General features: G+C 34.9%; 1 protein-coding gene across 3 annotated transcripts; it reads right to left on the bottom strand.

The window, feature by feature from the left end:
- Nucleotides 1-15556: 15556 nt before the first annotated feature.
- On the bottom strand, nt 15557-25223 carry LOC149819677 (transcription factor TGAL1-like). Of its 3 annotated transcripts, XM_089982681.1 has the most exons (11): nt 24540-25223; nt 23648-23748; nt 23196-23269; nt 22883-23080; nt 21784-21861; nt 21632-21691; nt 18897-18974; nt 18485-18536; nt 17873-18144; nt 17022-17270; nt 15557-16045 (listed from the first exon to the last, which is right to left on the bottom strand). In XM_089982681.1, exons 1-11 carry the CDS (start codon nt 24578-24580, stop codon nt 15899-15901), a joined length of 1350 nt encoding a protein of 449 aa, XP_089838807.1. In that variant the 5' UTR covers nt 24581-25223; the 3' UTR covers nt 15557-15898. The 3 variants fall into 3 exon arrangements, with proteins under 3 accessions (XP_089838807.1, XP_089838808.1, XP_089838809.1); XM_089982682.1 differs by lacking the exon at nt 24540-25223 and having other exon boundaries at nt 23188-23269; nt 23648-23686; XM_089982683.1 differs by lacking the exons at nt 23196-23269; nt 24540-25223.
- Nucleotides 25224-25696: the final 473 nt, after the last annotated feature.

Raw genomic sequence — 25696 nt, 5'->3', positions numbered from 1 at the left:
GTGGTTCATGCGAATAGTGATCGGCCCAAAAAAAGATTACTATTTGATCGAACCCAAATGTATACTTTCAGTAATAAATATGAGGCAATAATTTAGTTTTTCATGTGAATGATGAGTCGATTTAAAGAAAGACTCGTTGTTTGACAGGACTGCCTGCCAATGTTTTGATTACTGTATTGAGAGTACCACTTACGAGTTGATACTTCTATTCAAAGACTAAGTGTTGATGTTGGGCTAGGTATCTTAATGGGGTTCATCATTGTTTATGTATGTTATTTTATTGCATGTGAATATGAATGTTAATCATGAGTTTGTTTATTCTTTATTCAGTTAATACCTTTGCTTTTGTGATATCTACAAACATTATTTTCATCCATGTTTTGAGTGGTTCCAATTTAAAGAACAAGAAAGAAAATATTATAATTGTGCTTGGTTGTACAGATCTGGATCTTTCACTACAAGAAGATCAATCACCGGCTCTTACGGAGATGAGTTCTACTGAGGATAAAAAGAACTATGAGCGGTGGGATTGATCTAATTGCATGAGTCTCATGATCATGAAACATGTAATTCCTGAATCCTTGAGGGGCACCATGTCCGAAGAGACAAATGCCAAACATTTTCTTAAAGAAATTAAAAAATATTTTGTGAAAAATGAAAAGGCTGAGACAAGTACTCTTCTTTCGAGTTTTGTCTTAATGAGGTATAAGGGTAAAGGAAACATTCAGGAGTACATCATGGAGATGTCTCATCTTGCTTCAAAACTCAATGCCCTAAGGTTAGAGTTGTCTGAAGACTTACCCGTGCACTTGATTTTAATATCCCTTTCTGCACAGTACAACCAATTTAAGGTCAGTTATAACTACTATAAGAAAAAATGAGCTCATTTCTCACTGTGTGCAAGAAGAGGATAGGATAAAGCAAGAGAAGACTGGGAGTGCTCATTTGACAGTAACCTCTAAGGATAGGTTTAAGAAAAAGAAATGGATTAAAGAAGCTGCAGTTGACCCTAAATCGCAGAAGAAATAGAAAAGACATCATGACCCAAAGTCTAGTTGTTTCTTTTGCAAAGTGGAGGGTCACATAAAGAATGATTGTACCAAGTATCATGCCTGGTGTGAAAAGAAAGGTACGCTCCCTACTTTGGTTTGTTCTAAAGTTAATTTGACCTCTGTGCTCGAACATACTTGGTGGATTAATTATGTTGCTACCACTCACATAAATGTGTTTATGCAGGGTTGTCTAAGTTGCCGACCGCCAATTGATGAAGAAAGATTCATCTATATGAGCGATAGCAAAATAGTTGAAATCGAAGCAATAGGGACATTTAGGTTGTTATTAAAGACTAAAAATTATTTAGATTTGAAAGAAACATTTATTCGGTCTTCTTTTAGGCAGAATTTGGTTTCTATTTCTATTTTGGATAAATACGGTTATTCTTGTTTATTTAGAAATAATGAATTTAAATTGTTTCTTGATTCAAATCTTATTAGGATCGCCTCTTTATCTACAGTTGATAACCTTTATTTGCATGATACTATTGCCTCATTTAATGAAACCTTGCAATTAAGTTCTTATGATAAAAAAAAAAAATTGACAAAAGAGAATTCTACTTTATTATGATATAAGCTCTTATGTCATATTTCTAAACAAAAAATTGAAAGGCTTGTATCAAATGAGATTCTTGATTCCCTTGATTTCAGTGACTTTCAGGTTTGTGTTAAGTATATAAAAGGAAAATGAACAAATATAAGAAAATTAGGTACCGAAAGGAGAACAAACGTCTTAGAACTTATCCATACAGATATTTGTGGAGCCTTTCCTACGACTTCTTGGAATGGTTAATAATATTTTATGGCATTTTGCTAATTTTTTAGAGGAATGTGCAATCGTCTCTCAGTATACCATGTCAGACACTCTTAGCATGAATGGTATTGTTGAAAGACGAAACAAGACCCTTAAGGATATGGTAAGGAGTATGATTTCTCATTCTACCTTACCAGAGCCTCTCTGGGGAGAAGTATTAAAGACTGCAGCCTATGTTTTGAACATGATACCCTCTAAAGCAGTAACCAAGACCCCATATGAATTGTGGACATGCCAAAAACCTAATATGAAACATTTTCGTAGTTGAGGATGTCCAACTGAGGCTAGGCCCTATAGACCATTGATTATGTATAATATTCACATTTTATTCATCTTTATTTATGCGGGATCTATGATAAAATTGCATTAAAAACTCATTTTTATCGTTGTTTTCGAGAATTCGCTTTGAGATTTAATTTTTGTGAAAAATCATATTTTCTGGTTCGACACTGCATTTTTCAGTATTTTTATTAGTTTTATAATTTTCTTAATTATAATTTAGTAAGAGTAGGACTTACTTAATTATTTTGAGTGAGTTTTAGAAAAATAACCCTTTGAAAAACACGTTTTTTCAGAAAGAGACCTTGTTTTGAAAATTGAGAAAAATTATCAAACGCTTTTTGAAATTTCAAATTGTAACCTAATTAAGGATTATAAATAGTGGTTTTGAGGGCTGGAAAAATGTTTTTTCCAGCAACTTCAAGCCCTCCTCTCTCATAACCCTCTTCACCTCTTCTTCTTACTCCCTTCCTTTCTCTCCTTGTCGATTCCTTGGCCTCTTCTTCTTCTTCTTCTTCATCTTCTTCTTCCTCCTCTTATTCTTCTTGCTTCTAGGCCTTCTCACCATCGGCAATACAGTCTTTTCGTCAAAGAGGTACTTGCTTGCAGCCGAGATCAACCACTTTCTCTTCTCAACCAATCCGTCGGATGCGATCCGTGAAGTGAGCCTCTTCTCCCTTATCTCTCTAGATTTTAGACTCATAACATGCATTGTTTTTTTATTTGTTATTTTTTTTTTCCGCAGATTCATGGCATGTAGCGTAGTATGAATTATTGCATTTAGTTTAGTATATTTGTTCCAGCCATTTTATTAAAAAAGAAAAGAAAAAAAATCGGTGAAGTATAGTTCAACATATAGCATTTTTTTTAGTTGTCTTTGTTTAGCTGTTTTTTTTTTTTTTTTGCATACAACATTCTAATTTTTTTTCTTTTCCAGTCAATTTTCAATCACGGCATTTTAGTTTGATTAAGTCAGCCTTCATGTTACTGTGTTTATTCTGATTCAGCCATTCTTCACGTTTATTAGATTTAAGCATTAGAATTTAATGTTAGCTTTGCTCTCTTTTATGCAATAGGTGTAGCATAGTTGAACCTTTTTTATTGGCAGCAAGTAGGCTGAACCAATTAGGTTTTAATATTTCAATAGTCTTAGGATTATAACTTTATTTAGTATATGTCTATTTTTGTTATTATGTTTAACAAATTTTCTTTATCACCTAATATAACGTCAACCTATAGATTTTAATTAATTTTTTAGTAGGTAATGTATTAAGCCAGATCTTGATTTTTATGTGCAACATTGTTTCAATGCTTAGCCGTTTAGTGTAAACCAAGTTCAACTCATGGTTTGATTTATAGAGTTAGTATAGAATTAATTAGAAAAGTACATTAGTTTCTTGAATTTGGTGGTTAACGCATTTCATCATTAATAGATTAGTTTCATGTAGTTTGACATTAGATTAATTTATGTTTAGTTATTTACTTATTCTCTAGTGTTAGTTAATGTTTTATTGTAGTTGGATTGGGCAGATTAGTTTTGACATAGGTAAATTAATAGTATTATTTATTTGATTAGAATTAATTAGTTGCTACACGTTTTGTTATTTTTCAGATATATTAGGTTGTTAGAGCATTAAATAGTTAGTTTTACTATTTTGTATTTTAGTGTTAGGTTGTTATTAGCTTGTTCATAATTAGTTCTTGTTTTTAGTTTAGTTTAGTTAATTCAAATCTTATTTTTGCTGATTTTTTTGTCATTAGTTAGTAAATTCTATTTTAGTTTTTCTTGTACTACTTTGTTTTGTGTTTTTGATTTTTGTAGGGAAGCGTTTGAATGTACGGTAAGCCCCTTTTTCGTGCCTCAGAAGTATTCTCAGGGAGTCCTCAAGAAAACATACATTACCTGATCCATTAGAGAAGGGACACATAGGGATCACATAAGACTTAAGCATTGAAGACTTTTTTCTTTATTTTTAGATTAGGTTTTTATTTATTTTATTTATTTAGGTCTGTAATAAAACCATTTAATTATTTGTTTAAGCCCTCTGTAGGGGCAACACTCTTATTTATTTATTTAATTAATTGATTTTTATTTTTGATAATAAAGCGTAGTTAGATTGTGTGATTGAATACAAAGTATTTTCAGTTCCTTGAGTTCGACCCAGACTCCACCACTCGTGCGAGCCGGTTTTTATTATTTGGTGTTTGACTTTCACACTTATTTTCTTTAAAAATATTATTTTAAAAATCATTTTCTAAAACTCACACCAACCATATGAAGAGAAACTAGATTTCAGAACAGTTAACTGCTATTTTGTTGGGTATTCGGAAAGGTCCAAGGGCTATAAGTTTTATGACCCTGCGAATAAGTCCTTTTTCAAAACGAAAAACGCTTATTTCTTTGAGGGTGCTAAGTTTGGGGGGAGTGATAAAGTAAAAGACCTTGCTTTTGAAGACGAGTCTTTTTCTCTTCCTACTGTTGTTGATCATGATGATCATATTTATATTTCTAACATTGTTTCCATAAATTCGATCAAGGTATTGCTTTAGATCTCTTTATCCAAAATCAAGTTTTTACTCCTTGAGTTCAAACTCAACAACCTCAAGAACCAGTGCCATTAAGAAAATCCATTAGAGAGAGAAGAATGACAATTTTAGATGATTATATTGTCTTTCTATAAGAACATGCAGGTGATACTGGCCTAATGGAAGATGATCCGATCAACCTCCATCAAGGCATACAAAGTTCTAACTCTCAAAAGTGGATTGAAGCAATGCATGGGGAGATTAAATCCATGAGTGACAATGATATGTGCGATCTTATCTCATTACCTAAAGGTGTGAAACCCATTGGTTTCAAATGGATATTTAAAACCAAAAGAGATTCAAAGGATAATATGGAAAGATATAATGCCCGTCTTGTTGCAAAAAGGTTTACTCATAGGGAAGACATTGACTAAACTGAGACTTTCTCTTCAATTTTCATGAATGACTCATTTAAGATTATGATGACACTTGTGGTTCATTATGACTTGAAGCTACATCAGATGGATGTTAAGACTGCATTCCTTAATGAAAACATCAATGAGACAATATACATGATCCAACCAAAATATTTTATCTCAAGCAATGCCAAGAAAATGGTTTGCAAATTAAAGAAATCTATCTATGGACTTAAGCAAGCTTCCCGTCAGTGGTATCATAAATTTCATCAAGTTGTTCTCTCGTTTGGTTTTGAGATGAATGTAGTTGATGAATGCATATACTATAAGTTCAATGAGAGTAAATTCATTTTTCTGGTTTTGTATGTGGATGATATATTGCTTGCCAGTAATGATATAGGCATACTGCACAAAATCAAGAGATTTCTAACAAAGAATTTTGAAATGAAAGATCTTGAGGACACCACTTTTGTATTAGGGGTCCAGATACATCAAGATCGTTCTTGGGGTATTCTTGGATTATCACAAAAGAGCTATATCGAAAGGATTATGGAAAGGTATGGCATGAAGGATTGCAAATCAGGGGATACTTTCATTGCTAAAGGCGACAAGTTTAGTCTCGCTCAGTACCCCAAACATCAGTCTAAAATTAAGGTTATAAAATAGATTTCCTATGCATCTGCTGTGGAGAGTCTTATGTATACTCAGGTATGTACGCATCTGAATTTAGCATACATTGTTGGAATGTTAGGCAGATATCTTAGTAACACATGTATGGATCATTGAAAAACAACCAAACAGGTTATACAATATTTGCAAAGAACAAAAAGTTACATGCCACATACAGGAAGTCAGATTAGTTAGAGATCATTGAGTATTCTGATTCTGACTTTGTGGGATGCCAAGACAGATGCAGATCCACGCCAGGCTATATTTTTCTGTTGGCTGAGAGAGCAATTTCCTAGAGGAGTGCCGAGCAGACACTCATTGATTCTTCCACATGACAGTAGAATTTGTAGCTTGTTATGAGGCATCCAACCATGGGATATAACTACATAATTTTGTCATAGGGCTACAAATTTTAGATAATGTTGAAAGACCACTAAAGTTATTTTGTAACAATAATTCAGCAGTACTATATTTTAATAACAATAGAAGCTTATCGAAGTCAAATCATATTGACATTAAGTTACTTGTTAAAGAAAGAGTGCAGAATGGTCAGATATTGATAGAACATATTGGCACAAACTCCATGATTACGGATCCGCTTACCAAATGTTTGCCACTCAAGGTCTTTCACAAGCATACTTCTCGCATGGGTGTTTTATCATTTTATGATATATTGGTTTAGTGAGAGTTTGTATTTGGATGTTCTATGATATAATAAAGTTCCTTTTACCACTTTGGTATAAAGTTAAAGTTTCAGTTTCATTTTGTACTCATTATGTTGTGATCTCACTAAAGTTTCAGGAAGGACCAGATGGAAATAGGCATGTTTGATCACATTGCATGTAATTTTCATGCTTCATATCCATACTTGATCCATGTCATTTGGTTATTGTTATCATCACAAAATTTTACTTTTGCAAGTCAAACTGACATTTGAAAAAGTTTTTGAAAATAACTCGCCTCCGTTTTTAAAATGCAGGATAATTCCGAGGAATGGGACTCGCCTGTCGGTACGAGGTTCAACCGTTCCTGGCGCCTTTACCAGGGGTAATTGAACCAATGATCAATTGTGTGCTTAGTTTTTCTCAACTTGTCTAAATCGTATTCTATTTCCTAAATGCACAAAGAATCAGGCATGTGCTTTGAATTTTCAGAAAATGCAGATTTGAAAACATGATGCTTGCTTAGAATAACTGAAATACTTGGAAAATTCTTAGAAAAGAAGTCACTTGGAAAATCGTGAATCATGGTGAAAGAATATTTCTGAGAAAAATGAAAATCGATTTCTGAAGAATCTAGAGGTTTTGTGAAAATCAATTTCTAAGGAATTTCAAATAACTTTGGAAAAAAACTTGATTTTTCTTAATTTAAACTTTGAAATTGAATATATAACTTGGAAAATCATGATTTAAACTTGATAAATACTTGAATTATCATTTGAAAGCTCAGAGTTTTGAGAAAATCACTTTCTAAGAAAACTTAGAAAATTTTGAGAAAATCGATTTCTCTGAATTAGAATTGGAATTTGCAAATGAATGAAATGAATGAATATGGATTTGAAAGACTTGATTTTGAGGAATTGATAAATTCTTTTGTAATTTTGAGAAATACAGTGCATTTTGAAGTTAGTCTAAGTGTGTAGGCTGAATGTGGCTAATACGAAGATCACAAATCTGGGTCTCATTCGTATTCTGACTATGGCTATAAATACGAATTCTACCAAGTTTGTCAACTCCATAAGAGCTTGTTCATGTGCCATTCATGTAGATCATAGTGAATTTGTAAAAATATGCATGAATGATACATTCATCAGATATTAAAAGTTGCAGAATTAAACTATATCCAATGCAAATCCTAATCTAAGCAGAAATTGAAATTCTTATTCCAAAGTTTACATTTAATTTACATCACTAATTAAATTTAAATACAGAAAAATAAACTCTTCAATATCTATGAAAAACTAGAAAACTTGTTAGTGCAGATATGTTGGCTTTTCTAGATTTATCCAGTAATATCTAGAAATTACTAGATTTTGCTAGATATAAGCATTTTTCCATGATTCTCTGAGATAAGCATAATAAAATATTAAAAAAAATTGAATAAATAATAAAGATAAATAACTTTGAAATTCAAAATTTGAGAAAAGAGACAAAAATACCCCTGAAAACAATACTATGGCCTTGAAATTAGGGTTTTCATAAAAGATATTTTGTAAAATGCAAGTTTTGAAATTCAAATAAGGATAAATTAAACATAAGATGATATGATATGATATGATTAAAAATATGAAAATTAGGGTTTAGAATTTCAAAATTGATGTCAAATGACCAAATTACCCCCGGTAGCAAGACTATGGCCTTGAAATTAGGGTTTCTTAGAAAATATGTTGGTAAAAACTTTCGGTTTAGGGTTTAAATGAAGTCAAATAAACACAAAATTGATCCTGAAGCATCCTAATATGATTCTAAACATGAATAAACCCTAAAAACATGAACTTATACACGAAAATCAAGAAATATCATGAAAATCATGATTTAGCAGTGTTTCGGGATCCTGCGAGTACCCTGTTTTGCAATTTTATTGGTTCAAGCATCAAATGGATTCCAAACCTGATAAAAATCATCACCTGCACTTGTTATCCCCCTAAAATCAGATTGAATTCATAAAAATATATTTTTGACATTATTCCAATTCAAAAATTGCATTAAAACCCTAAAATTTGATATTTTTATCCATGGTCACATACCAGTTTCACTGTCAGACCTGAATCAGGGGACAATATACTATAGAAATTTCTGAAATTTTACAGAGACAAACTAGACAAAAAACAGAGAATCTCCTTTTTACATATCGGAAAAGCCATCTCTGATGAGGGAGAAACCCTTCCGGCAATCTGGACTAAATTTTAATGAATATAAAATTGCTTAGAACAGGTACTTCTGGTTATAAATACATAAATAGCAGCCTTCATAAAAAAAATTCTGAAATTTCATCAGTGAATAGTAGACAGAAAAATGATGAACTTTCTTTTTTGTAGATTATGAATCAGATCTACGGTTTGGGATCTATGATCAATACAAGTCGGATTAGGGTTTTTATAAATCATAACGACTTTTAAAAGATGGATCCGACTTTCTGACAGAGGAAAAATATCAAACAGAGGAAAAAAATTATGAAAATTTACAGTAAATAGCTTATAGTAACACAAAGCTACTGCACTTTACGAATCTCAAATCAGATATCGGATAAAAGAAATAACACATCTGCAAGTTATGCTTGAATTTAAACAACTATTTTAATCAACAGAAATCCCGATTTGACTTTGTATTTTATTTACAGGGTTTCTGAATCCCAAAACATCTGAATTTTTTATAGTAGTTCACTTAAATATCCTTGTATCACATATAAAAAAATCAGTAATTTCTAACTAGTATTTCAATATAAACTAACATGCTTTCTACTGATATGAAATTAAAATCTACAGAAATCTAAGAAACACTAAGAAAAATATGATTTAATCATGAAAAACCATAAAATTTATCTAAACAGCAAAACAAAATTGATTTTAAAGATGAAACATATGTAATAAACATTAATATGCTAAAAAAATAAATAAAACACAGGGAATCCATGGTTAGATTTTGATTTACCCATTAAAAGATGGATTCGACCCATTAAACAGGTGAATCGTAATCTTTTTCGGGCGTTTAGCATAATAAATAAAAAAATAAAACATTGTTAATGAATCAAAACGTGTAAGGCACCATCAAACATCAGCTTAACATCATCTTGAGGTTCTCACATGATTTTTTTGAAATAAAAGAAAAGAAAAAACATGCTAAAAGAGGCGATAATGGTTATTTTAATAAGATAAAGTAATAAAAATGATGAAAATAATAAAATAAATTAAATAAAACCTTACCTTGGGGATGCAACAATGGAGGAAGGAGAGGAGGGCTGGATAGGAGAGAGAGGCCACGAAATTGGGAGAGAAAAAAGAGCTCTTTTTGACTTGTTGAAGTCCCCCTTTTATAGGTTTTCAAAAAGTCACTTAATTAGGGTTAATTAAGAGGTTTTTTTTAGGACTCTTTCTAATAAATCCACTAAAGGCAACGATTTTTGTAGAGGATTCTAACCTAATTGGACTCTAATTAATCCCTAATTAACATCTAATTAAACCCTAAAAAGTCCAAATGTAGCATCACCTAGTATGAACCCACATTTGGTTTTTAAAACTTGAATTTAAAACCTTTAAAAACCAATGGTTTAAAACTTAAATAAAATGGATTTCAAAATTGCTTTTGACTCCTCTAAACCCCTAACCTAACTAGGACATTGACTAACTCTAGTCTAACCTTGACTTCTTCAAATGTGGCGCCACCCCGAGTGGGCCCCACTTGAATTTTCAAAAATGATTTTAAAACTTGAAAATGAGAGGTCTTTCAAAAGATATTCAAAAGTATACTTTGAGATTAAAAGTTTTGAAATGACACAGAGTCCTGACTGAGTCAGAACTCCTCTGGATATGACGTCAACTGAGTGGGCCCCACATCAAAGTTTTAAAATTTTGAAATAAAGACTAAAAATAGCTTTAAAAAGGGGTTAAAATCAATAAATGAGATTCAAAGACTTGGAAATAGAGTCCTAATCGAACTGGAACTCCTGACTAGAGTCCTGAATTTTTAGGACTCTAAGATTTTAGGATTTTAAAAGCCAAATGAAGAAGTTTTTAAAAGATTTTATCAGAAATGGTAAAATAAGTCAGAAAATGCAGTCAAGGTTAGAGTCCTAACTCAACCGAAACTCTGAAATAGAGTTCTGAATCAACTGGGACTCTACAAAATAACCTAATTTCCGAAAAACAAATAGAAAAGAGTAAAAATGAAAGCAAAAACAGACTCTAGAATAGACTCCTGACTGGATTAGGACTCTGGGACGGAGTCCTGATCGGACTGAAACTCTAGATTTTTTTGGTATTTTTTGAAAAACAAATGAAAGAACTTGTGAAAATAGTGAAAATAATAACAAATATTGAAATAAAACAGAGTTCTGATTCAATTGAGACTCTGGGGACATAGTTCTAATTGAACAAGGATTCTCAGATTTTTGGATTTTCTGAGAAAACAAATGAGAGAATTTTAAAAAATAGTTAAAAATAGGATAAAATTGAAGTTTTGGTTCAGAGTCCTGATCTAATTAGGACTCTGAGAAAGAGTCCTGATTCGATCAGAACTCTAAGAATTTTTTGTTTTCTGATAAGCAAATGATGAAATCTAAACAGAAATTTTGAAAATAAATGAAAATAGAGTGAGAAAACAAACTTTGGATAGAGTCCTGATTTGATCAGGACTCTGGGGCAGAGTCCTGATTCTATCAGGACTCTAGGATAAAATCCCAGAATTTTGAAATTCTTTGATAAAAGTGTAATAGTTTTGATAGATGGAAAGTTTTTTGAAAGATTCTCTCAAAACTAAAATCAGGATCAGAGTCCTGATCCAACTAGGATTCTCTGAGTTTTGACTCATTTTGAAAGATTTGGTTAAAAACAAGTAAAAGTAGTGACAAAAAGACAGAGTCCTAATCCGACTGACTCTCTGAAGAAGAGTCCTAATTCGACTGAGATTCTTAAAGAAGAATCCTAATCCAACTAGGACTCTGAGATTTTGGCCAAAACGAAAGATTTTAAAAGGTTTTCTCCAAAATAAGTAGAAAATGTATTAAAAAGTAGAGTTTTGATCCGATTGTGACTCTGGAAAAAGAGTCTTGATCCAACTAGGATTCTAGAAAAAGAGTCCTGATTGGACTAAAATTCTAAAATTTTGGCCAAAAATGACGAAAATGAGCAAGGATATGACCACAGCTAGTTTAAAATCAGAATGGAGTTTTAAAAAGATTCAAAAAGATGAAAATACAGAGTCCTGATCCAACTAGAACTCTAAAATTTTTGAGATTTTTGATAAATAAAGGAATCCAGAAGTGACACCACCTAAATGAGCCTCATCTGAGAATTGAAATCAATTGAAATTGAGTTTAAAACGAATCCATATTGTTTTCTGAGAAAAATATTTCAAAATATAAGGTCCTGGGGGTTGGCAAATGACATAATGTTGATTAAAAACCCAGGTTTTAAAATTGATTTTGAAAGAAAAGTTTTAAAACCCGAATCTAGATTAAATAAATTTTTTTTAAAAGCCCAGTCCTGCTTCCGGAAACAGTTAATTTTTTTTTTAAAAGCCCAATCCTAGCCCAGCCCTGTTTCCATTTGAAATAGATTTTTATCCATTTTTGTAGCCCAGTCCTAACCCAGCCCTGACTGCAGCAAATAGTTTGATTTGTCCATATGAAATAGATTTTTATTAATAATTGTAGCCATTTTTTATTTTATCTCAAAAAAAAAATTCAGGGCGCTGCCCTTAAAACCCCCCACTGTCAAACCAGTTTTTTTTTCCTACACCCCTGTTTGCGACCATGAGCATTCATTCCTCCTTCAAGCAAGAAAGAACAGCAATCACATAATTGCACCAGCTCTTAGGTTATTATAAAAACCAAGGCAACGTCTATTCAACATTCAATTTCACCAAAATAGGAAATATCAGACTAAAGTTTCTTTTTTTTCATATTGTCAAACATCAAAGAAAAAGACAATAATAATATAGCAAAATGAAGAAACCTTTTTCATCAGCCATTGTAACACACATTACAAGAAATCACTTATTTCATGTAAACTTGGAAAGCATATCAAAACAGTACTGCCAAAGCAAAAAGTTTCTCTAAAATACAAAGTACTATAATGAGACAATAACCACCTCTTTTTAATGAAAACATTTGCTGTGTACCACATTCCATAAACCTTCTCATGAATTACGAATTGTAAAAGACATTTCACAAAAATGGAAAAAGTGAAAAGCTGAAACAAAATGGTATGAAAAAGTTGCTAATGCCGGTCTAAAAAAGAATTCACTTTTTCTTCAAAACATACAGAATAATAAAAAGAAGGAAAGGAGTAAAAAAGACAGAGAGAGAGAGAGAACACATTCCATGCCAATGCTTTAGATGGTGTAGGCCTCTAAGAGGTCTTTAAAAAAAAAAAAAGAGGAGAATACAACTAAAAAATATTGTGATATTATCTAAAGGCAAATACATTCAACACATATAAAGACAGAGGAACTCGTCAGTTAGCTTGGTTGTTCCCTCTAGTTGACACATCAGCTAACTTCAAGTCTAGTTGCCCTCTCTAATCTCTATTTGGCATCAGCTAAATTTAAGTAAAAAACGTGCGATTTCTTTTCACCCCAAAAAGAAGACATATATGGTTACCTTTCCTAATACATGCGCGTAAAGCCTAGGTGAACAAAATAATGAAATGATATGGTTCCTAATACACACCTAAAGCCCAAATGAATGAAAAACAACCAAATAACACAAATATAGACAATTAAATAAAAGTAGCCAATTCTTTTGACAACATCAAGAAAAAAAAAACGAATACAATGATAAACTACATAAAATTAGCCTAATTTTCCATAAAAATGAACAATAAAAAAACACAACAGAATCATATTAAATGATAAAAAAGAGGAGAGAGAAGAAAAGACATACCCAAACCACCACAAGTTCAAAATACAACAAAAAGAAAAAACCATGACAAGGCAACACCGATATAATTCTATTTTTTCATGCAAATCAACAGTCAAAAATAAGGAATAAGAAAAATATCTTCTTTCCCAAATTTTAGAAAATAGAAAACCTAAACCATCACAAGTTGAATATACAAAGAGAGAGAGAGAGAGAGAGAGAGAGAGAGATTTCTGAAGTAGTCAAAATTTACAACCAGTAAACGTAAGAAAAATCCAAACATAAAGTGAGCTCAATCTCACAGTACTGTTCCATCAGTATAGATTTGCAATCTTGTAACTTTTTCTCTAATGTCCATACAATCATTATAGGACCTGGGTATGGTTTTTCTTATTGTGGGTTTGATCGGACCCAGGTCCCAGACCCAGTACCAGCACTTCAAAATCAGATCCGGGTTTAGCCCGCCCAAATCTGAACCAGGTCCAACCCGTTGACTCTCCTTCTCTAACTCACATCACATGTAGTGGAAATTTCTGCCTTTGAAGGGCTCAACAAAACACCCCTTAACCCCCTTAATTTTGGGCACAATTGGACTCGACCAACTCTGGATTCTACCTGGACCTAGGCCTGCAAAAGGATCAGATACAATTGGATATCAGGTCCAATTTCTGGATTTGGATCCTCACAATTAGATCCAAATGCAGATCTGATTCGATTCAGATTTGCTAATATGGGACATCTTTCAGATTCGGATTGGATTTGACTCCAAATTTTAGGTTGGATCTAATTCAGATCCAAATTAAAATCCGACCCTGTTTCATTTTTCACATCTAAAGAGCTTAGTTTTTATTGTTTTTTGTCCTTGCCACATATATTTCCGATCCATATTCAACCCTACCATGTCAGATCTGATCCAGACTTGGATCTACATTGTACGATTTGGATTTGGATCTAATAAGATCCATCTTCGTATTCCAATCCCTTTGCAGCCCTACCTGGATTACAGCAACTTGCTAGGGACCACTCCGTCCCACATGATGGCGATCATCTATATAAGGCGCGCAAGTAATTAAGCAGCCATTTTCTTATTTGCGTCAGTTATCTGACCAAGTCCAGGTCCATTTAGCTAGACTCTGACACGTCTTGGAGAAAATCATTAGTAGTAGCCTAGCAGTACTAAAATCGTTTTTAATTCTTAGCATCCAAACCCAAATCTGAATCCAATCCCAACTTAAAGTCTGACGAAATCTTTCCCATCTACATGCAAATGTATGTGCGAATTTGGTATAGCTTCCCTGTTAGAATTCGAATTGTTCTACGGATTTAACAACCTTGGATCCAATTATATCAGACCCAAGCCGTCTTCTGTGATTAATAGGCCAAATGACCGATTGATGGTGCTCAGCCAATTAAGTAATTCATTATCACCTGATGATTTCTTTGACGCATCCTGTAGAAATGAGAAGTAAAAAAGAAACAATGATGAATGAAGTTCTATGCCGCTTCCACCATACTTTTTATTGGGCCCATTTGTTTCATTCCCATGGAAGAGAAAAACCTTTAGTGGGAAATGAGCAGAGTTCCAAAAAATCCGGCTAGCTCAGCCTTTTCATGTGAATGCTTTCATGGGAGGGGGTATGAAAGGATTTGCACATGCACCATGATGATTGATGTTTCACTCATGGTAGGAAAGGGAAAGGGATGTCAGCTCAGCAATTTGCCATGAAAATTGCATGAAACATAACGGGCACTTGGAGTTGTGCTCGACTCTAACATGCTTAGAAAGGGTTCATGCTCCGTCTGTGCTTTATTTGGTTCTCTGTCAAGCTCACAACACTCCTCTATGAAGGCATTAAGGCTTGATAGAGTAAACTTTGATGCATAGGTTATGGATTTAGAGGAACAGCATCCGAACTGTTATGCTCGGCATTCCAACCTAAATCAAACCTGCACTCACACGCCAAACTAAATGAAATCCGCCATTGAGCGCTGCTATCCATGCATGCACCAAACCGGTCAGTGCAGAACCACCATCCAGACTCGCCATCCACTGCACCACCAACCATCTTATAGAGATGGGCTACATACATGCAACCATTCCCACTTGTGCACATATTGTTTTACTGCAAATAGAACATAAAAATGTCCAAACCTTATCAATGATCTGAGCGCTATAGGATTTGTAAGACTCTCTCTCTCTCTCTCTCATATTCCACATTGCAGTCTGCTGGCGATTCATGATACACGTTATAACAATGGGTTTTATCATGAAAGTAAGCACATACAACACACCTGTGAGGGTTCCCAAAAGCCATGATACAGATGAATTAACACATTCCCGGAACGATTTGACTTCCTGTATCCCAGAACCTCTCACTGGACATAGGCGTGCAATTCTGTCCTAAACAAACTGCACAGGCACCCAGCACATGCAACGAGTCAAAGTAATGTCCTGCAGCAACACTTTGCGCTCTGATCCATTCTGAATCAATAAGGATGGTGAGTTGGGGTTCATTGCACCAATCAATTGCTTCAATCTTCTCGTGGCAGAATTAAGAATGTGATGTCTACTCCCTCGGGCGTGCTAGCCACAGTGAACTGAGAGCACGCAGTCGCGAGAAATAATCACTGATAGCAAGCAGGGCACGTGCGGCTTGACGGGTTGTTAGTATCCGGTGCATCTGCTGCAAAGTCTGTTGCCGGAGATGGTCAGCCTGGCAACAGGAGCAAAAATGATATTCAGTCGGTACCAGACGAACACACTTGTTGCTCAGGTGGGAGATTGCATCTTTTTTTTATTTCTTTTTTAATTTAATAAGGGGAAACCCTGGTTCAAGTGATGGGCAACAGAAGAAAATGACACCCTGCCGCATGGCTCAACCCCAAGTGGTTAAAACCCCTCAGCCGCCCCACCAGGAAGCCTGCTGCACTGGCCATGCAACAAGAGATACGTAGCCCAGGTATTGAACTCTCAACATCCTTCAATTTGAACACCTTAAGCTGACCCACCTAGCCAGGTTTTTGGACATCGGACCCCTTGTGTGCAAGGATTGCATCTAGTTGTCTCTAAAATTCACTGATAAAGAACACATACTGACTCAGCTTCAGTTGACCTGATTAATGGCTATCTATTATGGGTTTTATCCCACCAGAGTAGAGGTAGATGCAGCTCAATATGGACACACACAAATCGCCTGACCTATTCATGAATTCAGATTCAAGCCTCCAACTGACTGGAAGTTACAAATAAGTTGGATTCAAGTCCTGGCGCCCAAGTGGAATCTAAATTGTAAGTTAGAATCCAACTATATATCATGGTCACCATGTCAACAACTACTACACTCCTGCGTCGGGAACAGTGACAGAGAACAAGCAGAAAATAAAATGGCAATTATATAGCTATCGATTTCTTGTGGATTCAAATTTTACATTTTTTTGCATTTTATTGGCAAAATATTGACAACAATAAAGAAAATTATAATTTACAAAGAGATAAAAAAACTAAAATATGAAATAATATAGATAAAGTCAGAAACGTTTTCGCCCGAGGCTTCACCAATAAAAACATATATATATATATATACACCAACATTTTCAAAATATAGTTGCAAGTTAAAAACGGTTTAGAAGATGTCAATGATATTTTTCACAATATTTCAAAAAATTCCATCACTGAGAAAATATGCATACCTGCCGCAGGAAATTCTCAAGTGTCCCAAGTTTGCCCATAGCTGCAGCCATTTGGCCCATGTAATTAGCCACATTGCCTGATGACCCAGGAGGGCCCAGAGAACCAGATGCAAGGGTCTCAGCAAGTGATTGTTGCAGAGCTTCCATCCCTTGGGATAACGCATCTTCTGCTTGTTGGGATGATTGCTGTAGATTGCAGATACCCATCAACTGCTGCTCGGTTAGAGGCTCCAGGTGTGTCAAGAGTAGCTGCATAATTTCATTAAAAGAGAAGGATCTATCACAATCGTGTAAAAAAGACAAAAAAATCTATGGATTGGCAGTGCAAGCTGGAATTTAAAAATCAAATGGTCAAAGTGTCTGACACTTCTATTTGAAATTTGTTCAACTTCAGGTAGATCAAATAGCTTCAGGAACATGCTGTACTTAATTGTTAATACTATGGAGAAAAGATTAAGAGCAGCAACTAAATTCCTTGCAAACTAAACTGGCGCTTATGACAGTCTAGTTTTTCCTATTACTTAGTATTCTTGGGATTTGGGAATCTTTGTGTGGTAAAAATCATATGTTGGCAAGCGCTCTGCTCGTCTGGTAGGGGCGACCCGTGAATGTCACCAAGTTGACAGGACGTCATGAGTTCGAATCACACGGGTGTGCATTCCTCACTGTGAGGCCAAAGCTGGGCATAATCCCTGGTGGGCAAGGAAGACATCGGGTTTTACGCCTATGAAACTCGGTGAGCAAGGTGGTTTTCATCAGTCATCCAAAAAATAAAGGTAATTTGGCCATCTTATTAAACAATTTTTTTCCTTAAACATCTTGAATGGGACCAGAAAATCTTAGTTGCTCACCTTGAGAACTTCAGACGAACGGAATCCACCAATCCACAGGAAACACCTCTCTGCTGGAGTCTTCCACATGCCTGATAGCACATGAAAGACATCAGATTTAGCAGCAATCCCCTTAACCCTGAAAATTTCATCATAATGAGCCATGACGCCATCAACAATGACCCGAAGCTCATTATCGCTAGCATGGGAGTTTACAGCACCCCTTAGGTCATTGATCTGACGATTATGCTCCTCCAACCATCGGGCATATTCAATGTCAAAAGCCAAGGCACCTGTAGCACATATTGTTCATATGTATGTGAAAATAAAAAAGACAAGCCAATATTATCTCACGAATGTTTTTGAAATAAAAGGGAAAGGGGATCATGAGGAGAAAACTGTAATTACACAATGGTGCCATACATGCACCGCATGCGTGCAGACACACCAGCTACCATTACACAGTGGAGAAAAAATATTAATATATGAATGTTCGCATCTAAGTATGCAAACTAATGGAGACAACTTATTTAATGGGATTTTGATTCCAAAGTGGAGAAAAAACATGATAATATCCAAATAACTTTCTTGATTGCGTATTTCAAACACAAGAGAATCATAATGCAGCAGTACCATTTCCACTCATCGAATGGCTTTGGTCGCCTGAGCTTGAAATGAATATTCCCTACACAATGCGATATAAACACTCAGATGCTAGAAACTCACAGAATTAGAAAGAAAAACATGAAAAACCTATCATACCCAAAATCTTCAAAAAAATCTACACAGCTAGACACAGAAAAACCATGAGATTAATTTATCACTGGGGCTGGACTTGGAAATCACAGAAGAGATATTAGCAAATGAAGGATATATAAAACACTCAACTGGCTCAAGCTGTTCTAACTCTACATCTCCCCAGCGCTCAGGACTAACCACACCAAACTGCTTTTAGAGTTGAATTTTATTTTCTGATAATGGGTTGGTCTAATATGATTGCATTGACAAATTAGGTATCAAAAGGACTACACAAATAAACTTTTACCTGTTGGCGAGCCTTTTGGAACTCCTGCTCAAGCTGTGTCAGCTTCAGCCGGCTACTTTCCAGTTGTTGGACATATGCCTGTACAGGAAAAAATGATCATCAGTATTCCAACTACAGATGCTCTTATAAGCCTAAACTATGGACACTCAATCAAATAAAAATTAGCCAACAGAAGAGTTGCAGCACTCAAGTTGGATCACTATCTACAACAGCACCAAGCAAATAGAACACATTCAGTTCAGTTTATCTTGTTTGCCTTTTTGACAGAAACTGAAGGGATGGCTAGCATGGTTATTCACACAGAAGTGATAGAACCAAGCAGAGATTATGTCAAACCAGTAAAGTCACATAACCATCCCACAAAATACCGAGCAGAAGGGACTGCAAATGAAGAAAAGAAAGAAAGAAATGGTGAACAAGATGTTACTAAGATGCTCTTACTTTTGGAAGATAAAATTCCAAAAGAATGCACTCCTTACTAGAATGGATAAAATCAACACACAATCCCAACACTATAAAGGACTCTGAAGATATTTACATGTCACAAACCAGCAGTTACAACATTTTTAGAACTAATTCACTAAATTATGCACATCTCACCAATTTTTTATCTTGAAAAAGATATCCAATGAAAGGTAATGACAAGATGATCCAGATTCCAATCATCAGATAAAAAGCCATTATTATTCATCACACTTCATGTGCATTACAGTATCTATCAATGATTCAATCGTTCATTCCTTTGCTATTTTCAGATTTTAAATGACCACAAGCAACTCTACATTTGCAAAATCACAAATAGAAGCAGCATCCATTAAATGCACCCACAACTGAAAGAGACACTAGTCAAAGCCCCCCTATGGGGTCATATCATTTTAACATTTTCTACCTATGATCAAGACGTTGTGCCATGGCATGATGCAGTTCCCACAGCTTTGAACTCAGTGCATATGATCAAACCTTCCATAACCATGGTTACATATTTAGAAAAGAATCATCTGCTAAAGTCACATCCAGCAGCCATTACCTGAATGACATCATCATTGTAGTGCCAATCATCACTTATTGGACAAGTCAAATTTCATAAGGAAATGAGGAAACCAAGCTGGGTCCATCAAGTAAAGCATGAAGTGGTGGTGGCATGAAAAATTTTAACCAGCATGAAGTGGTGGTGGCATTGAAAGACTAAACCAAGAAACAAGAGAAGTACCCAACCTGGTATATAATAAGAGGCCTTGGTGGCTCCACAATCTGACCAGTATGGGCAACTAAACTACAAGGCTTTTCAAATCCGACCTTGAACAACACAAGGAGTACAGAAATTTCAAGACAGAAACCTCAGACTAAAAGTCCGATAGAATCTAGAAAAAACCATTCATAGATTCATTTCCTGAACATGAAGCAGATCTATTCAATTAATGGTGTAAAGACCGTTAAGTGGTAGTACCCAATCTTTGAGCACTTGGGTTTTGACAAACAGTAGGAATGGCTCAAAACTGGTGATCAAACTTGTATTGCAAAATGCACAGGAAACTAATGAGTGAGAAGTGAAAACTCAGAAGTAACAAAAAATCAAACACAATGCAGACAAATATACAAAAATATGCACAAATAAATGGGAACACAAGCTCAAAGCTTCACATTAAATAGTTATGTGGTAATGAGCCACAATGTTACTAGACTCACAACACATGAAATGGTTGGCTGTGTAAGCAGTGCACTGGATGCTTTTACTTTTCCATTTCTGCATGAATGTATGAAAATATCAGCTCCAAACCAACTATATTTTAATACTACCAGAACTTTTTTGGGCAAGGACAGTTAAATCTACAAATGAAACCAGGCACAGCAAGATGATTAAGAAGAAGAACACCATCCTCATCCTAATTGAGAAGCTGTCCCTGAAAGAACAAGGAAGCAAGAAATCTCCGAAAGAAGTTCTGGACTTATCTGATAACAATGAAAAACAAAACTGGTTCCCTAGTTATATACTCCAAACCCTAGATAGGAAAGCTACCCATTAACAGACTTCTAAACCACCCACAATTCCATTAAGAAATCACTAAACCTCATAGTCAATCAAGCAAACCTCCTAATTTAGCGAAACTTATAAATCAAAATTTAACCTAAACAAGACATGAGAAACTAACACTAAAATTTCACCTCTAACATGATAGAAGTCCCTACACTGACTATCCCAGACAATATTTTGGAAGGTTCAGCATACTATAATACACAGAATAAGCTTGCCAATGGATATCAAACTGTCTCGATCTGATACCAAAATAAAAAGTTATGCCTCTATCACTATCTTGATACTCCATGACAACTAGGGCTACTTGTTCTACATCGACACTCCATAACATTTTTTTGTTATGGCATGAGCAGACTGCTAAATCAATTAACATTACCAGTAACCAACAATCACCATAAATTTTGGTGAATCCTTCATCCTGGAAATATAATGTGCAACACCAATTGACCATCTCCATTGGTTTGACCTCCTTGTGAGTGATGGTTGGCCAAGTTAACTTCAGAGTAAAACATGAGCTGATACATGATCATGACAGAAAACATAATCATGTCCCGCAACTCCAAAAGGCATTGACAGAGGATTAACATCTCAGCAACTAACAGGAAGCACATCCTCCAGGATATTGATAGCATGAACAATGAAGATTAATATGTCAGCAACTCCTGATACAACAGGCAGTAATAAACAATTAAAGATTCACCTTTTTTCTCAAACGGCTTTTCCTTGCAGCTTCACGATTTTGAGCAAGTCTACGCAGTGTCTGCAAAACTAATGCATAATGTAAACCCTTAACCCTCAACAAAATGAAAGACAAAGTATCCAATTACAAGACAGCATAGAGTGAATCATGACCTTTTGATCCACAGATTTTTCCTTGGATCTGTCACTGGAGTCAGAAGGCCCAACAGCCGCCATTTGGCCAGCATCAAACTGTATCAAGAAATAAAGTCCATCAGCAGCAGACAACATTGATTTTATCACAAAGATGAGAAAAGAAAAAGGAAAAGAAAATTATCTTTTGAAGACCTAGCATGTACTAGATATGCGTCACTATTTCCCTTAGTATGCACAGAGTAAATGTGTTAGAAGACACAAATGCATGCATTAATAGAAAATACCACACGATTGCAGGACCAATGATGTAAGTTCTTTTACCTACCTATTGTTCCTTAAAGTCAGCCTCATAACTTCCTAATGGCTCAATTTCCTCTTTCATTAATGATCCTGTGGATCCCTCATGGACAAAACAAGAGGAATATCTAGCCTAAATGAACATGAGCATTCAAACATCTCATCAAACAGGATTTGGTGCTTGTTTCAATGACATGCTGTGATATCTAATCTTTTGTCTAGATTTAATAATTTAACTTCATCCAAAAAAACTTCACGGTAATGCAGTTTTAACTAATAATTAAATTCCCTTCAGCATCTGAAGAATCTTTTATATGAAACTTACAATTAAACATTCTGGAAATTTCTCAACTATTGTTGCAGACAATGAAAGTATATTTTTTCTTAAAAATACATAATTAGCATACGTCAGCAACTGAAAGAATATAAACATAGACCTAAAAATAATCAAACAAAACAAGAAAAGACAACAACAACAACAAATGCATGCACAAACTGAAAAGAATCTACACTGCACTTTGTAAATCAGTTTTAATAAACAGATAAAATTGACAAGTTGTTTGCCACATAGTACTACCAGAATTGTGAAGCCTAGATTATGTTCAAGGGTCAAAAAAATAAAAATAAAAAATCTTATTATGTTCTAAACTATGCAATCAGGTAAATGATCCTAGTCCTACAGAAGTAGGCAAGCCGAAGACTGAGACTTGTTTTTAATATGAAAATCTTATAAGGAACCAGTACAACGTACAACAATAGCAAAAACAGTATAAGAGCATCTTGATCATATTATAAGATAAACTGGATATAGTAACATCACCCTTTGATTCTTCTCGTCTGGTTCAATATCAGTCGATGTATCAGTTCGAGGACTAGTATCTGCCATTGTGGATTCTCCCCAATTCTCTAATTGCCCACTGGAGACAGAACCCAGACTAGTTTGTGGTCCTCTTTGCGCAGATAAATGTTGTGATCCAAAAGCAGCTACTGAAGGAGGAATGTTGGATGAAGCAGATGTCTGATTGCATAAAATATCAAATTTCACAAAGGTTGCTTAAGCTTTCCAGAAAAGTAGGCAATCTGGTTTAAAAAAATTAAGAGCATATATGCTTTAACAAAATGAACCTGCGGACCTTGTTTGAACTTCCAAATTGGTAAGAACCAGAGATGATACTAGGGCTGCTTGATTTTGTATTAAAATTAGGGTCTGCAGCAGCAAAATAAAGGAAAGTAAACAAATATAGTTAGATTCTAGGAAAACTATTCTTTGTTTCTTTGGAATTTGGATCATTCTCTCAGAAAAAAAAGTGGGCATCCCCTTCTAGCATGAATTGTGGAAAGATGCCTCCACAAAGACGATCACCCCCTTTCCCCTTTCTTGTTTTGGCACTTCAAAGATTTTATGCACATATGGATGTGACTTGCAAAAACTATGAAGAACAATATAAATTAACTTGGTTTTATGTTTCTTCCATGGCATAATCAATTTCCTTTTTTTCTTATTTCACATTATACATCTTGAAAAGTTATATAAAAAAAAATAAAGTGGCAAGGTGAAATCCAGAAGTGGGCTTTGAATGCATACTTCTATTTAGGTTAGCTACATCCTCGGGATGAAATCCAGCTGGTTGTTCGAGAGTCACAACATCAGGAACTCGAGAATGACCGTGGTTCCCCTCTGCAACACTGATGAAAGCAATTAAGATAAGTTAAGAATGAGATATATGATCTTATTAACAGAGAATAGGTGCATAACTGACAATACACCACTAAGCTCGAAGATTTAACCGCTATGGAACTTGAAATGCTTGGAAAGACAATAGAAGTTCAACCGCTATATAACTTGAAGTGATTGGAAATATAACAGGAGTTCCATACGTGAAGTCAGCTACAGAAGTTGAAATGACTGGAAATACAATATAATTTCTGATTGTGAAGTCAAATTTGATAAATTTAAGATAATTCAATCTGCATGAACCTGCTCGAATGTTTTCTTGGATGACTGAGAATCATTTCGATTACGACCATATCATGAGATATCATAGATTTGAAAACTAAATAAAACACTTGGAAACAGAGCAAGCGGAAGAGGAATTCAACGTATGTTAGAACCATAAAATAATTGTGATAACAAAAAATGTCAGCATGAGTGTAAAAGGCGGCAGACCTAAGAATGGTCTCGCTATAAAATGCATAATGAGCAAACTTGAGAAAGATTTTTTTTTTATATTTTATGCCGTTTTCTGAGAGGACAACTAATTGACTATAAGTTTTTCCATTTTCTCAAGCTAAGCATTGACCACATTGCATCAACAGGAAGAACAAATCTTGAAAACCATCACAGGCCAGTAACAAAACAGTATACTAAAATTCAATATTAGAAAAAACAAAAAACAAAAAACAAAAAACAAAACCATGATTTTCCTCTCCAGACAAAAGAAAAAAACAATCAAAAGTTGGGTATGAAGGATGATTACACTGAATACGCCACCCCCAGAGAAGGAACGAAGCTCTGCATTCCGAACGTGTCTCTCTTACCATCTTCAGCACATACTACTACCCATCCATCACGCCATCACCACCATCTCACAACCACATAAAACACCCCCCAAAAAAACTCCAGAATAAAATCCACCAAACAGAAAATGAAGAAAAATGAATGACTCAAACCCCAAAGGCAACAAACAGAAAACCCATCAAGAAACCAATAAAAAACCAACCTTTATGACACTAAAACTCTCCAAAGAGAATCCAAAACCACAAAAGGACCACCTTTCTCCAACACCCAGAAAATCACTCTCCCATGATCAACCTGGCCCAATCATCACCACCACCAGCATGCTAAGTCCAAGCAATCATACTACCCCAAAACCAAAAACAAGGAACCCACTAAAACCAAAACAGAAGTTCTCTCTCTCTCTCTCTCTCTCACACACACACACACGCGCGCACAAAAAGAGACCTTTAGTACAGATCACCCTTGTGCTATAAGAAGCAACAAACCAATCATCCCCAATTTGCCTACAAACAGAATCCCAACATCCAGAGGCTTCAAAAAACCCTAACAACCCCAAAACATCTCACCTTTCTCCCCTCACCACTGAGAAACATCTGATGAGAGAGAGAGACTTTGACTCCTCCTGAATTTCCTTTTTATTTTCATTCGTTTTTTTATCTAACCCCTCCTTGTAACGCATTTTCAGACCAACCCATGAGTGGAAATTTGTTTATTTAATAATTATCCAATAAAAATATAAATATATTATATAACAGGTGACGTATGGACCCTTCCAATCCAGCTCCTCTTTTTCTCTCTCTACATTTTAAAACTTATTTATCTTTTATCTTTTTTATGTCGATTCAAATGATTTTGATACCCTTGGAATTTGAGTTTTACTACAGCATGCCACAACGTTTTGAGGGAAAAACGGATCAGATTTATTTGACTGGGTCCGTACCCGTTTTCAGATCTAACCCTGTTGTGGTTGGGTATGGTCGGAGGTCCACATTCTTTCATGAATAGGCAAGACTTCTTTGCATGTTAAAGTGGTACGTTTGGATCAAGTAAAGTTTTGTCTTCCCAATATTTCAGCTGGAAATGGGTTGCATCCGGGTCACTTGGACCCATTGGTGG

The sequence above is a fragment of the Nuphar pumila genome, chromosome 12 (genome assembly GCF_984573655.1).
Source record: "Nuphar pumila chromosome 12, dmNupPumi1.hap1.1, whole genome shotgun sequence".
Taxonomy (NCBI): Eukaryota; Viridiplantae; Streptophyta; class Magnoliopsida; order Nymphaeales; family Nymphaeaceae; genus Nuphar; species Nuphar pumila.
This window is presented reverse-complemented; position numbering and strand designations above follow the sequence as displayed.

Excerpts from the sequence above, each read along its gene's own strand:
- LOC149819677 (XM_089982681.1), bottom strand. The coding sequence starts at position 24,580 with ATGCAGAGCTTCGTTCCTTCTCTGGGGGTGGCGTATTCAGT. Across the intron at positions 18,145-18,484 it reads CCATTCGATGAGTGGAAATG|GTGCCTTGGCTTTTGACATT; the intron begins GTACTGCTGCAT and ends TATGTGCTACAG. Across the intron at positions 17,271-17,872 it reads GTTCGTCTGAAGTTCTCAAG|CTACTCTTGACACACCTGGA; the intron begins GTGAGCAACTAA and ends GAAATTATGCAG.